The following is a 16,030-nucleotide window of genomic DNA, read 5'->3' on the forward strand; positions in this document are numbered from 1 at the left end:
CAGCTGATTCTGTTGATACAGAAAACCAAGCCACAGAGAGGGGCTGTGGTTCACACAGTCACACAGCTTTGGGGGGCAGAGCTAGGACCATAGCCCAGCTTCCCAAGCCCCAGCCCCGGGGCCCTGTCCATGAGTGCATGGACCCTGCAGTGGCCTAAGATTCACTGGATCTGCCATCATGTCACTGTCACTCTGTCTTAGTCCATTCAGGCTGCTATAACAAAGCACCACAGACCGGGTAGCTTATTAGCAACAGAGGTTTGTTTCTTACAGTTCTGGAGGCTGGAAGTCTGAGATCGTGGTCATGCTCTGGTTCTTCCGGGTTGCAGATTGCCAACATCTTGCTGTGTCCTCACATGGTGGAAGGGGCAAGGGATCTCTCTGGAGCCTCTTTTATAAATGCACTAATCCCATTCATGAAGCCTCTGCCCTCATATCCTAATCAGCTCTCCAAGGCCCCACCTCCTAATGCCATCATCTTGGGCGTTAGGATCTCAGCATATGAATTTGGGCGAGAGGAGGACACCAACATTGACACCGTAGTGACCTCCCTTACTTCCTTAACCAACAGCTCTCATGACTCGTTTTCCTAAGTACTCTAAGCTCATTCCCTCAACTGCCGTTCCCAGTCTTGCCTTCCACAGACTCTTAGTACCAGACCTGCCATACCCTGTCCCCTAACCTCCGCCTTCCCTGTTCTTGCCACAGATGACCTGTCTTTGGCCCTGTCAAAGGCCACAGCCATCACTTGTGCACTGGAATCTCCTCTGTCACCTATTCAGGAGGCTCACTCTAAAAATTTCCCCCTCATCCCCTGCATCATTGATTTACCAGATCAGTCTCGTCAGCATAGGAGCATGTTGCAATTTGCCCCATCCTAAAAAATAAAAACAAAACCTTTCTTCACCCCATTTCCCCTGCTAACTATCAACCCATTTTCTGTTCCCCTTTATAGCGAAATCCCTCCAAATTATTATTTTCCCTTGACCTTTGTCCTCCCACTCTTTCTTGAAGCACTCCAGTTAATAGTTGCTGCCTAACTCTGTACCAAGCTGTTCTTTCCAAGTCACCGTGTTGCTCAGGTCAATGTCGTCCTCATCTTTCTCTACCTCTTGGCCGCATTTTGACTAACCAGTCCCTCCCTCCCCTTCTCCCTCCTTGGAACCCCATTTTCACTTGGCTTCCACAATTCCACCTTCTCTTGCTTCTCCTCCTACCACACTCTACCATTTCCTCCTCCCTCTGGTCTCTAATGGATGGTGCAGCCCAGGACTCAGTCCTAAATCCTCTTCCCTTCTTTTCTTCATTTCTCATGGTGGCTGTGGTTCCTGTATTTAAATACCATCTACATCTCCATTTTGGTCTTATCCCTGAAGCCCAGATTTGCATATCCAACCGTCTATTGGGTATCTCCACATGGATATTTATGGGCATATCAAATTTAACATGTCCAATCTGGCCCCTCGCCAAACGTGCTCTGCCCACAGTCTTCCTCCAGCTCAGGTAACAACAGATCCACACTTTCAGATGCACACGCCGAAACCTCAGCATCATCCTTCATTCTCCTCTCGCAAGCTTTGCCTCCAATCCATCAGCAAATCCAGTCTGCTCCACCTTCAAAATATTTTCTTCTTCACACCTCTGCAGCTACCACCTAGGTAGCAGGGTAAAGAGAGTTCCCAGAGAAGGGAGGAGCATGTGCAGAAACCCTGAGGCAGGGGAAGATGTGGGACTGGAGTATCTCTGAAGGGATAAAGGCATGATGCTTGAGTCTGGGAGTTGCCTGCCCTATTGGCCCCGTTATGAAATAGGGTTGAAGCGATCGCTATGGGGATCTGAGTTTTGGCCACTGCCAAGCAGTCTGGCTGTCTGGAATGGATCTGGCAAGCTCTAAGGGATGTACACGTTTCTGTTAATTGCATGTGCGTTACGTCTGCAATGTATGTTGTGTGTGTCTGTGTGTGTGTGTTCATATGCATGCGTAAGTATGCACTTTGTCCCACTCGAGACATCTTTCCCTGGACTCTGAGCCATCAGTGTACTGATGTAGTTCCATGTCCGATCTGCTGGGGGATCCCCAGAAACCCCTGCTCATGACTTTAGTCCTAGATGAAGCAGCCTTTTTGTTCACGGACCTTCGGGGTTCCTTGTGTTGTTCTAGGCAAACATGACTTAGGCTTTATGGGTTGGTCACCATGGACCAAGATGACCCTCCGAGCCCTTGGCTCCTTCTCTGCAGAGCCAGGACTCCTGCCCTTCTTCCCCCTGCCCCCTTTTCTCCTCCTGAAATCAGGGTCTTCTGGAGACAGGGGTATTTGGGCACATGGCAGCAGCTGGGACAGGGGTCAAAGGCAAGGCAGGCTCAGGCCACCGATGTGCTCTGCTTTATCCCTAACAACCGTGTAATTGGAGGAAAATTGGCCCAATGTGAGGTGCCGGAAAGTTCAAAAAGGGTTGTTTCAGGGTCTTTGTGCCTGTTTTCTTTTCATGCTGGAGTGTTGAGTTGGAGCCCAGCAAGATCCTGGGCAAGCCCCAGAGCTCTCTAGAACTGGACAGATATCTCGGGACAGAGTCACCTACCAGGGCAGGCAGGGGCTGAGAATGCCCTTGGGGAACATCTGAATAAACAGACCTTTTAGGTCTGAGAGGAGAAGAAGGATAAATGCTCTTAAGAGATGGCTTAGGATTCCTGCCCCCTGACCTGGGGGCAGTGATTTCCTGGGACCCTCAGAGCCTTCTTCTGAAACCAGAGGGGCAGGATCATTAAATAGGCTTTGGACAGTAAGGCCAAGGAAGCACAGGGTCAGTTTCCTAGTCTGCTTTGACTCAATTTCTCCAGCTATAAAATGAATAAATACTTTTATTACTGGCCTCCCTCTTAGGATTGTTGGGAGGCCTCCTGGTCAACCAAGCACCAAAGAGTTAAGGAAGCAGAATGGTGAAGGGGTTCAAAGTTCAGGTTTCAGTGTCAAAGAGACTTCTGTCCAAACCTTATTTATCAGCTGCGTGACTTTAGACAGGTTTCATTACCTCTCTGAGCCTCAGTTTCCTTGTGTAACATAATGACATTAGCAATGTGCTTTAAGGATGAGATGAGATAATGCATATAAAGCACCTCCCACAGCAGTTAGCTCACTGTAAATGCCCTGCATGGATAGAAAAAAAGGAAGGAAGGAAGCACAACAAGATCAAAGAGATCGTTATTATTGCTTTGATTCTAAAGCGAGTTGGTTATTATGATAGTTCTCGCCAAATATTCAAGTGTCCCTGTAGATCTCCCAGCTTCCTTTGCAGTTAGGTTTGGCCATGTGACTAGTTCTGGCCAGTAGACTGAGAGTAGAAACGATATGAGTCATTGTGAGGTCAAGGAAATTAAGAGCTGGTGCGGCTCCTCCCTCCCTCTCATCCCCAACACACTGACCTTGGGGGCCACATGTACTCTATGGCAGCGGTCCCCAACCTTGTTGGCACCAGGGACCGGTTTCGTGGAAGACAGTTTTTCCACGGACGTGGGGGAGGGGGGAGGATGGTTCGGGCGGTAATGTGAACGATGGGGAGCAAAGGGGAGCAGCACATGAAGCTTTGCTGGCTCACCTGCCGCTCACCTCCTGCTGTGCGGCCCGGTTCCTAACAGGCTGCGGACCGGTACTGGTCCACGGCCCGGGGGTTGGGGACCCCTGCTCTATGACATCTTAGAGATGGAGTCAAGCCTTTATGTGAGTGTGGAGTCTGTGTCCACTGTGTTAACCCAGTGAGATTTCGGGGTTCCTTTGTTACTGCTAATAGCCTTGCTGACGATATAGTCGTCTATGAAGGAGAAATACATCTCCCCTACTCCTGACCTCCTGGGGCATCTAAGGATGATGATAATGATAATAACAGTGGCTGTAACAGCTACCATTTATCGAGCCTTTGAGAAATACTGCAAAAGCCCATCGCAGATGTTAAACTATTCAGGTATCTCACGAGGTTCATGTTTTGCTATTACATAATAATTGTGTTCCTAGAGTAAACTTTATTTTCTTAAAGGGTTCTCTTAAAAACTTCAGTGAGGAAAAAAACTGCTTAGGGCAAGAGTTTTAGACTATGACAACACAGTTATTTCTCTTACAGAAATGTCAAAAGTAAAGGGTTTTAATTGCTATTAGGACATTCTGAAGTTACAAACTACAAATAACAGATTTTCAAAACGGACATAAGCCAACCTAAAGGTCATTGAGCAAATGCTGAATTCCATGGAAGACAAGATTCAGGTCAACTTGCTTCCAGACCATCAAAATAAATTGTGGCTTGGTCCAGAAGTGCTAGTAAAAAGGAAGCCCCGTTAGATCTCAAGAAAGCTGCTACCCTCCCCCGCCCCTGCAAAACAAAACAAAACAAAACAAAAAACCCTAAAAATACATTATTAAAAAAAAAAAAAAAAAAAGGAAATCCCAATGGCAAAGAACAGCTAGTCACCCACTAAAGTGGCCCGTGGGTGTTGAAGCTGGAGGCCAATAGGCTTTCCTCTGATACACGCAGGGATCCTTTCTGATCATGACAGTGGTGTAAACCAACAACCAGCACAAATTGAGTTCCTTGCTGAACTGATCAGGTTACATCCAATTTGCATTATGAAAATTTGCATAGCAGGAAAAAGCCTGAATCTGATTTGTCTGGCAGATGAGGAAACCAAGAAAATATGAGGCCATCAGTGGCTACAGTGAGCAACTACGGAAACAACCCCTATTCAAGGTTCTCTGCTTTTTTGACTCTGCTCAACTCAGAGTTCCCCTGATGTATAGTGACATCTGCATATCCTCATGAATGAGCGTGCCACCTCTGAGCTGGGATTTGAGGCCTCTGAGTTTGGTTCTGCCCTTCTCTTGGGGTCTGCCAGGACGTCTTGGGCCTGTCCATCCCTCCACTTGGGGAAGGCCTGGAGCTTCCGCTCTGAATAGCAAAGCCGCTTTGGTCCTTGTTGGTGTTTCTGAAAATACCAGTAGACCTGGAAGGTGTCCAGGCTGACTAGGAAAGTGCCTGGAGAAGGGGATTCACTTGATTTCATTACGAAAGCAAACAGTCCTGGTGACCTTTGGGAATTAGCACATTTTGACTTCCTCCCTCCCTCAGGCCTTTGCTGGGCAGCTGAACATTCCACACCTCCCTGAGAAAGGGGAAGCACTTTGAGTGGGTGCTGGGGCCTGTTGCTGACTAAGCTTGCCTCCTTCCGGCCTGGAGGCCTCTCACCCGTCCTGCACCGACTGAGGGGACGAACTGGCCCCATCCTTTCTTGCCTTGCTGCCCAGTAGGTCAGTAGTGAGGCAGGTGAGTCTGGAAGCCGAGTCTTCAAGAAGATTCTGGAGGATGCGGACAGATTCAAGCAACTGGGCCCTCTGGGAGTTCTGTTCACCTGCAAACAGGATGGCTCCCCTCACCCAGCGCAGGAAGGCTATTGCTTTTTCAGGCTCCCCTAATTGGCCATTCCCACCTTATGATTTACTCATGAAATTCAACAGGCCCTCACTGAAGGCCCCCTTGCATGCCTGGGGCTGTGTCAACTCACAATGGGTCACTGAGTAGATATTAGACCTATTTCCCACTCTCAAGGACCTTCAGAACTCAACGGGAAGACGAGACCCACGTATGAGGTAATAAATCACAACAGTCTGTAATAAGGGCTAAATTAAATACCATCGTTATCCATGGTAGTTAAGAGCCCAGGTTTGGCATTAGGTGTCTGGGTTCAAATCCCACCACCATCATCTTGGCTGAGTTTGACTTTGGGCAAGTGCCTTAACCTTCTTAGGCCTCTGTTTCCTTATTATAGGTTGACCAAGGGTACTAGCCTCAAGCACTTCTGTGGGGAATTAAATGAGCTGGCACATGTGAAGCGCCTTGTACAGTGCCTGACTCATGGTCTTAGGGTTATTACCAGCTACTGCTACTAGTTGTCAAAATATATTTGAGGGACCCCAGTAGTTTAGAAATCCTGAATCTAAACACACCCCCTTCTGCATAATGATCCTCTCGTCTTTATTTCTTTCAGCACTGATGGGTCATTTTGACTGATCAGTTTCCCAAGCTGGAGCCCCTGGGGCCCTCATATGCATTTAATCACAAAACCCTGTTGATTAGACCTCACATCTGTGTCCTCCATACGACTCTTACCCTTAATTGGGTCCTCACACAGCCACACTGATGACTCAGGGGCCCTCTTAACTGCTCACCTTGCTTTTGATTTCACCCTCTTCCAAACAAGCCTTACTGCTACTCAAGAGAACTTGTTAAAATCCAAAACAGATTATCATTTCCTTGCTCAGACTCTTTCTGTGGCTCCCTCTGACTCTCAGTAAACAGCCAAGCCCAAATCCTTGATCATGACCCGCAGGGGCCCTCATTGATATGACCCCTGCCTAGCTCTAGAGCTTCATCGCTTGTGTTTCTCAAGTCACCTCCAAGTCCCAGCAATGCAGCCCTGTGCCCCAAATTCTCCTCCGTCTCCTGGTCCTCCATAGTCATGCACATACACCTCTCAAAGTCTAGAACCCTTTGTCCCTATCTCCTGAAGAGTCAAAATTATGCTTAAAAAAAAAAAAACCCTCCAAACCACTTTCTTTGGGAAGCCTTCCTTTCCCAGGTCTGGGTTAGCTGCCCCTCCTCTGTGCTCCCACAATAGCTTTGCTTACAAGATCATGCTGCAGGTTTTTGTTTTCGTGTCTGTCTCCTTCACTAGCATCTGACCTTCTTCTTCATCTACATCTTATTCATGCAGGTGCAGGAAGGGACTGTATCTTATTCATCTTTGTATGTTCATACTGATAAATGACTAGGAAGATGGATGGATGGATGGATGGATAAATGGACAAATGGGTAGATGGATGAATAGGTGAATGGTTGGATAGAATAGTGGATGGATGGACGGACAGATGGACGGATGGATGGACAGACAGATGAGTAGAGGGTGGTTTTATGAATGGATAATGGATAGATAAATGAAGGAATTCAATAAAGTGGCAAAAACCTCTAATTAGATCTTGTGGCCATCAGTGGCACTGCCGAGACAAGGCTCCCCTTCTTGGAGCTTCATAGTTCAGGCCGAAAAGCAGAATGACCTTGCAACTAGCAGCCAGTGGGTTTTTTTGACCTTGATGCTCCCCATTGTTCCAGCAGGAAGGCTGAGAAGGAGTGTGGATCTTAGAGGGAGAGAGGACAGCCAGGTGGGCTTTATCCCATCATTGACCCAGCCTATAGCCTTTCTGCCGACCTCCTCAGGTCTGCCCTCATACGAGTCCCATTCAGTCCTTTTCTTCATCCAGGCATCATGGATTTATTTCCAGCTTGAACTATGGCAGATTTCCGCCTCTGGTTCCAGGGTGACAAAGCAGCAGATGGCATGAGTGATGGAGGATGCCTTGACCAATAGGCGCTGTGTGCGGCCCAGCGCTTACCTGTTCCTCTGTCAGGAGAACAGCACGTTTCACTCTGTTCATTTTCCTGTTCAGGAGCTGCTCTTAGAGCAGCCACGTGAGAAGTTCACCTTATGCAGCTTGGAGCCTTTATCAGCTCTTCGAGGAAGACCTTTCAGGCCGACCTGGTTCACTAAATAAACACAGATAAATCCTGGAATGGAATGAACTAGAAACGAAATGTCCTGTCGAGCTCCTCTTGATACAGAGAACCAGCATGCTGCCCTCCCAAGCTGAAGTGGAAAGACCCCGAGGCTTTTGGGAGAAGAGCCCAGCCCAGCCACCCTGGAATCCTCATTCAGGGTTTATGAAGCAGCAGGCAGCACACAATTGACTAAATTTGGTTGTGTTTTTATTTTTGTCCAGCCACAAATACCGGCAAAGAACTGAAAACGATTCCTTCCCTTCCTGGAGCCTCGGAGCCAAGCTGGTTTTATTTTTAGCTTCAACTCTGGTTTTGAGCTTTTAGGACACTCAATACCCTCCCCACTGCAGGCAGCGGTGGGCCGATTTCAAGACTTTTGTCTAAACTGGAGCGTTGGTTGTCTGAGTGTAACTCTCACCAGGCTTTGTGCAGCTGTGGCAATAGAGGGTGGTTCCAGACAGACCCACCTAGAGACCCACTTCTATTCTTGGGGACTCCAAGAGCATCCTTTTCAGGGAGGGAAATGTACTCAGGGTGGATGGTTGTCTGGGCTGGGGCAGAGGAGGTGGCAACCCTGGATGAAAGGAAGCAGAGGCAAAAAGAAGACTAGGGAGGGGAGAAAAGAAGGGGAAGGCAGCTGTCACAGATTGAAAGCCTTCGAGTAACACAGTGGTTCAGAACCAGGCTCTGGAGGCAGAACCCCTGGGTCTACATCCTGCCTCTGCCACTTCCTGTCACAGTGGCCTTGCAGAATGGGCTCAACCGCTCCAGGGGTCGCTGTCTTCACCTGTGAGATGCGGGTAATTATGACACCAGCCTCTGAGCTGCGCTGCCTGAGATCCTACCCCTCTAGCACGTGGCGTAGTGTCTGACACGCATTTGTGCCGCAACTCATTTCAGTTATTATTGCCATGCTCTCATTGCAGTGCTAGACACTTATGCATACAGTGTGTTATTAAAACTTACTGTGACTCACTGAGTAGGGTTATTTGGCAGATGGAAAACGGAGGCTCAAGGAGCTAGGTAACTTCCCCGAGGTGCCATGGCGAGAGTATGATAGAGCCAGACCTGAACCCAGCGTGACCAACCCCAAAGTCATAGCACCACGCCTTCTCTGGGACCAGTGCTTCCCCGTGTTAGAAAGGGGCTTATCACTGGCTGTATGAGAACTGCTCTAGACAAGGAGCTAGACTCCTCCTCACCCTCCTCTCCTCTGGGCTCCCCCCTTTCTTCCCACTTCGGTGACAGGAACACACAAAGAGCAGATAGATACTGGGAGTGATCAAAAGAGCACTGGTCAAATCCACAGAGACAGAAAATAGAATGGTGGCTGCCAGGGACGAGGGGAGGGGGCCCTGGGGTGGGGTTGTTTAATGGGTACAGCGTTTCAGATTTGCAAGATGAAAAAGCTCTGGACATCTGTTGCACAGCAGTGAGAATATACTTAAGACTACAGAACTGGACACTTAAAAATGGTTAAGATGGTCAATTTTATGTTAGGGCTTTCGTTTTAACCACAGTTAAACAAATGAAAACAAAACAAAACAAAAAAGAGCCCAGGGAGGCAGGTTGCCGTTTCGGTGGGGCAGGGAATTTGAGCGTATCTTGTCCCACTTGCCAGCCTTTTCTCAGGCTTCCTTACAGTCAGGAGTGTCACCAGCAGCTCCGCGGGCCCACCCCTGCCCCGCACCACACCACGGGAACCCCTTCAGGGCTGAGCTGCACGCTTCTGACTTGCGGTGCTGAATGCTCCTCTCACGTGCTCTGCCCTTGCAGCACTTCCTTCTAGTGCCCTGTCCCTCTGAAGTTTTTGTCCTTCAACCTGGAACGAAGAGGGGAAAATAGCAATCCCCCCGACCCCCAGGGGATCATGTCTGCATGATGTGGTGGAGGCAGTGTGGGCTTTGGGGACAGAAGCTGGGAAGAAGCTCACCTTTTCTTCTCTTCAGTTCGCTTAGCTCTAAGATGGGATAATACATGTTTTCCACGTAGCCAAATATGCACAGTTTAAGCGGAGAAGTTCAGCCGGGCTATAAACTGCCCTTTTGCACGAGGAGATTCTGGAGAGTGAGATTCTGAGGATTCTGGGGACAGGAGATTTGGGGACACTGGTCTGGGCTTCCCTGATTAGGCTGCGGAAAGATGCTTGGGCAGAGAGGCCTGGGAATGAGCGCGGGGCAGGCTCTCCCTCTTGGCCTCACGCTCCCGGGAGAGCAGGCTTCGTGGAGACCACAACGACTTACGGTCCCTCGGAAACTCAGATGGCCTTCTTTTCTGTGGGCATCAGCATGGACCGTTCTCAGGAGAGAGTCTGGCTCTGTTGCCACCACCCAACGTGGGACACCCCTCCTGGGCTGAGTTTTACCTCTACGTCTACACACCTCGACCATGATCCCTGACCCAGGGCCGACTTTGCCATTAGGCACAGCGGGGACAGCACCCAGGGCTGACAGTACTTTTTAGGGACCCATGAAAATGGTTTAATTTCTTTTAACATTAGAGGAAAGGGATGAGTGTTCAGGTCAAAGTAAATGTTATATAATATTAATATATTTGTTTTTATACCAACACAGTTATAAAATACAATATTTACTTTTTTTAAATAGGGGAAGGGGCCCACAGAGGCAAAAATGCTCAGGGCCCATGGCAGTCATAACGCAGCCCAGCTCTGGTCTGAAAAGCCAGGCTGGCCGGGATTCCATTTGGCCCTTTAACCCCTGGTGATCTGCCCCACCCTCTTCTCTGTTCCTATAACGACTGCTATCTGTCCCACCGCTCCTCACCACTTAGGATCTGGAATATTCTCTCTGGTATTTTGTTTATTTTCAGGGACCCATTTAACATGCCCATTGCATCACTTGGCAATTGCTAGCTACCTCAGGCACATGTTGAGAAAAGTTCAAAAGCCTGTCTGACGTTCGTGGGAAAGAATGTCATGATCAGTTAGTGATGCCTCTCCGAGGCTCGTGAAGGGGATTGTGGCAGGAAGCATGTTGTGTTCCTGCTTCCGACTGACCTTTGCCTTTTTATCCCCAACTTGACTCCCAGCTCCGCGAGTTAAGAGTATGCCTTACATGTGCTGAGCATCCCACGTTGAAAGATCTAGAAGCCTCTTAATACCTGTTGATCGATGGACCGAAGGGGTGTCTGTATATACTCTTGATCCCGTTTCATGTCCCCTTGACATCTTTTCATTCTTTTTTTCCCCCTTCAGGCGCCTGAACAAGAATAAACTCCAGGTCCTCCCGGAACTGCTTTTCCAGAGCAACCCGAAGCTCACCAGACTGTGAGTAGAATGGAGTTGTGTTCCCTACCTGGTGTCTTGTCTGGCTTTGCTGATGCCGAGGATGCGGTTGCCTTAGCGTGGGGAGCCCTGAGCCGTGTGGACCTTGGCAGTGAGTCCGCGCATGTGGGCGCTTGGAGCCAGGCTTCAGCGTGCTGGGTCCTCACACTCCCCTCCAGCCCGCCTTTCGTGCGTCCGTCCTTCCCAGATCATCCGCTTAAGTGGCCGGTGAGGGCTGTGGACCTGTGGTAGTGCATCTCTCCTTTGCAAGGAGGGAGGAAACTCTTCCTTTTAACTTGGGTCTGAATTAACCTCAGGGAAATGCCCTGAGGGTAGGCTTGGAGGTGAATTGATTTACACAAGACTGCCAGTGGCCTCAGAGGAGGGCAGTGGTTTGGGTTAAGCATTTCAACCTCACCTCCTTGCTGGCCAGAAGGATTTCTGCCCTTTGCTTGCTTCCTACCGCTGCCAGTCTGGGAACCCTGGGTCTGGAGATCTGTGATTTTGTGTGAAAAGAAAGAAACACTTTGAATTTTGCTTTATGTTCGGAATGGTCCAGGGTATAATGGGGGGTTGGGGGAGACTTGCAGATTCTCTGTGTATTTATGAGCGTGAGAGTTTGGATACTGAAGAGCTGGAGTTGCACGTCACGATGGAGATTGTGATTCATATGTTGGGGTTATTAGGCAAGTGCTAATTATTGACAGTGAACAACTCCATGACTTTGAACCTGAAAGTCCTACCGGCAGTAACTAGTGTACATTATAGGGTGAATTGGTTGCCCAAGGCTTGACTTTCTGGCTGGAGCAATAAGTATCCGACTGCTTAGCAGTCAGGCAGTGAGATCTACGGCCTGGCTGGGAAGACTCTAACCTTACCGGGGAGGCTGCAAAGTGGTAGCCTCCCTTCTCATTTCCAGTGGCTGTGTTTAATACCTCTGTAGGCAGTCCGCCGATGCATGTAGATAAATTGGGAAATATGAAACGCCTGTTTGCGTGTGCACTTAAGAATGAGTTCTGAATTAGGAATCGGTATCTCTCTCTGTACACACACACAGAGACTGTATACATAAATGTACTTGCAAGGGCACTTGACTGCAACAGGAACGGACTGGGGTTGGCTGGTGTTTCAAGGGTACCGCGACCTTGCTTGCCTTCTCCGGGACACACCTGTACTTTGTCACGGTCTCCTCTTTCTGGTACTCCCTTTCTCTGGCTCAGTCCACCCGGCTGACGGTGCTAAATGAGGGAAAGAGCATGCCTCCCTTTCCACTCTTCTGCTCTGAATCCACCTTGATGGACGTGAGGGTGCTTGAGGTGCTGTTGCTGGGCTGAATGAGCAACAGCAAGTGGGCAGACGGGGAAACCACTCTGGTTTTTAACTTCCTCTTCCCTGTACAGTTCTTTCCTTAAATGCTCACCTAATAGCCATCTCTCCACCCAGCATTACCTTCTGCTTTTCAACCTGCTTTTAACTAAATAACGCAGACAGTATGCTGTTCATCTGGAATCTCAGCGTCACTTTCGAGGCAAGTAAAAGGTGCTTATGGGACTGGGGCTGCTGGGCAGCTTTGAGCGGGTAGGTCTGCGAGTTCCAGTTGCTGCAGGAGGTCAGGGGGGCTGATTCTTGCTCCCCACGGCCACCAGGTGAGGCCCATTTTAGGCGGGGCTGGTCTTGATCCAGGCAGAGGAGGAGTTTCAGGCCGTGATAACAGGTCTCTGCCATGCTGCAGGCCAGGCCCAGGCAGGTAGCACAGGGGCATGGGAAAGTCCAGTGTCCTAAAGGCCACTTTCTAACTGAAAGAGGTCGGGAGAGCCACTTTCCCTTCTGTGCCTAAATGTCTTCATCAGTAAATGGGAGATGCCCCATCTTCCCTTCTACCCACCTCACCAAGGAGCTGTACGTATCCGATGAGATTATGGTGGGCATGCATTTTCTAGGGTTTAAAGTGCTGTGTGAGTGCAGTTACCAAGATAGCTATTGTTACTCCTACAATTCCCATCTTCACAACTTGTTTCTAATCTCCTTTCTCTGGGAGACATGAAGAAACCAGGAGCTGCCGTGGGCCCTGAGATCTGTTGCACAGAGCTTTTGCCCTCAAGCCAGAGAGCTGCAGCTGGGAAGGCAGGGAGGACGTTTGGCTCGTTTTGGTTTCTGCCCCTCTCCAGGTCCCCAGCCAGGCCCAATGTGACACACAGGCACTCAGGAATGGGTGGATGAATAAATGAATGATACAGGCCTCAGGGTATGAACCATGTTCTGAGGGAACTTTGAATCTTTTATCCACCATTCCTTCATTCACTCATTCGTTTGTTCGTTCATTCGTTCATTCAATAAGCTTTTCCCAGGTGCTTGTTCCAGCCTGGCCTCTGTGCTGGGTGTTAAACTGCAGATATGAAGGTTGCCCAGTTCTCTATGTGCCCTATCATGACACATTCTGAATGGCTGCCAAAGAGCTGAGAGCTAAATACATACTTTTTTTCATTGAAGCAGCTCTATTAACCCAGGTTTGGGCTATAATCAGCAATCCCTTTTTCTCTCTGGGCTTGATCTTTGATTTTTCTTAATGACCCTATTGTGTCTTTGTCTTATTTTGTCAGCCACTCCAGGGCCTTTGTGGAAGTAAGCAGGGTACAAATTAGAAATCAATAAATGTGCAATCATGAGTGTGTATACATATGCCACTGGCTCTGTTTTAAAAGAGCACTGCATCTCAATAGACTCAGTGAGCCATTTTCCAGGGAATGCTAAATGGGGCTGCTGGGTGGCTGTCTCCTCCACAGTCGGCCATGTAGTTTAAACAGCAATTCTGACGCACCTTTTCTTATTAGATCTATAGACAAAGACTGCTTAATATTCAATGATTATCTGAAAAATACCTTTTGGAAAGGCTATGGTCGTATAATAAGACATGTAGTGATGGGAAAGGGAAACGATATTTATTGAGAACCTATTATATATATATGATTATAATATTACCACTAACTAGTAAGTGGCAGAAATGTGACAAATTAGTTTAACTCAGAGGGGAAATATGTGAGTTAATGTGCATGAGAAGGCCAGTGGTAGTTACGGTTGGCTTTAGGAACAGCTGGATCCAGGGGCATGGTGGTGTCATCGGGACTTCATCTCACTCCCTCCAGCCCTAGGAAGAGTGCACGGGATGGCAGGCAAAAGCAGAAGACTCTGAGGGCAGTAACCTAGCAACCAGGGTGGAGAGGGTGTCCTCGACAGCAGTCCTGCAGAGAAGAACTGAGGGTCGATTGCTTACCTTGGTCGCACGTCCAGCTCTGAGCAGATGCTGTTCCTGGTGAGATGGTGTCCTCTGATTGACCAAGTTTGGGCCATGCGTCCATCACAGTTGTGTGCAGGGCCTGGGAAATGGGTTTCCCAAAGGGGAGAGTAATTCTGTTATCAGAGGACAGGGGAAGACATACCGGACTTGAACACAGCAGACATCTACAAGTTTATTGAGCATCTAGTCTGTTCAGTTCCCTGTGCTTTCATTGAATGGTTTGGATCCTCACAATAACGCTTCAAGATAATAACAATAGCAAACACGTTGAGTGTCGGGTGCTCTTCTGAGCACTTCACATATAACTTGTTTGACACTCCTAACGATGCTATGGGGTAGGGACTATGAGCACTATTCTGTAGATGTGAAACTGAGGCTCAGAGAGGTCAAAGAACTTGCCCAGCATCATACAGTTACTCAGCGACAGAACCAGGAATCTAATGTGGGTAGTCTGACTCCGAAGCCTGTGCTTTTTTTCTACTACAGTTAACTCCCTGCCTCAATACTCCCATTTTACAGATGAGGAAACTGAGGCCCAGAGTTTAAATTACATGTCCATATATCCCGTGTTTCTAAGCAGCAGCACTGGGCACTCTGCCTCAATACTCAGATTTAGCCTTCACACCAATCCTGCAAAGAGAATCATTATTAAATCTACTTCTACCTCCGCTCGCCGCAACTAGAGAAAGCCCTCGCGCAGCAGCGAGGACCCAGTGCAGCTGAAAATAAATAAATAAAATAAGTAAATTTATTTAAAAAAAAAATCTACTTCTAAAGCGTAGAATAACAATCTGACTTACCCATAGTTGTATAACCATGATACAACAGAATGGGGAAAGAAACGCATGTGTGTTGCTGCAAAGTACCTCTGTTTTCTGCCATGCCACACTGCTGTGCTAACTATTGTGGAGAGCTGAAGTCATGCTAAAAAGGATTGGTGATGGACCTGTCATACATCCAAGTGCTTCTGTCAGGCCTTGGCTGGTTACTCCACCCCACCCCCCTTAGATGCAGCACCGTCTGATTCATTGGTGCATGTGTATAGTAGCGATGTATCCACCCTCTTACTCTGTCCTTCAGCGCATAGAGCACGAGCCATAGAATCCTAGAGCTCAGAAGTGCCCTGAGGCTTAGGTAATACCACTGTGGTCTGTAAAACACCCAGCAAGGTCTCTGTCCTGCTTTGGGCACTCAATAAGTATTAGCTCACTCCTGTCCTGATGTATATTATAAGGTTTTCAAGGGTCAGGACTGTACTTCTGCTCTTTCTAGGTTTCCTATCACTCTTGACTGAGCACAGGAGATGGCAGTAAAGTGAAAAGGTTAAGGGGCTGCCAGTTACTTGCTGTGAGACCATGGGCAAATTACTTAACTTCTCTGGGTCTCAGGTTCTTCATCAGTAAAGTAGACAATAATAGAACCCACTTCTCCAGATTGTTGTGAGGTAAATGGAAATAGCTCGGGGACAACCTTTAGCATTGACTATAGCCCATAGTAAAGTGCTCAGTGAAAGATGGCTATGGTTAACTTTTGCTGGTTGACTGATAGGAATGGTGCATATGCTGGGGCTTTGGCATCTCTGGTGTAAACATTTCAGCACCTCTCAAAGAGTTCAGCCTCCAAAATAAATGAGGGTTGAGGGAGCACTGCACCGGGAGTGGGAAGATCCTGATCCTCCTACTGGCTCGGCCACCCACAAGCTGTGTGACCTTAGGCATGTTACTTCATCTCTCTGGGCCTCATCTAGAGAGGTTGGGATGAAGCATGGTCTGTTACATGGTCTGTAAGTTATGAATTTCTCCTTTTTGGCCTCTCCTTCAAGCTTTCTCTTTTACCTACACATGGGGGAAGGAGGGAAG

The 16,030-nt window shown here is 48.3% G+C and overlaps 1 protein-coding gene across 2 annotated transcripts in view; it reads left to right on the forward strand.

Annotated features, from left to right (window-relative positions):
* The window catches only part of SLIT3 (slit guidance ligand 3), a 619,558-nt gene that overhangs the window by 93,857 nt on the left and 509,671 nt on the right, over positions 1-16,030 (forward strand). For both annotated transcript variants that reach the window (XM_082456399.1, XM_082456400.1), the window contains exon 4: positions 10,808-10,879. In XM_082456399.1, coding sequence (XP_082312525.1) covers positions 10,808-10,879 — 72 coding nt within the window. The remainder of the gene's footprint in view (positions 1-10,807; positions 10,880-16,030) is intronic.

The sequence above is a fragment of the Balaenoptera physalus genome, assembly GCF_965194825.1.
Source record: "Balaenoptera physalus genome assembly, chromosome: 3".
NCBI classification, from domain to species: domain Eukaryota; kingdom Metazoa; phylum Chordata; class Mammalia; order Artiodactyla; family Balaenopteridae; genus Balaenoptera; species Balaenoptera physalus.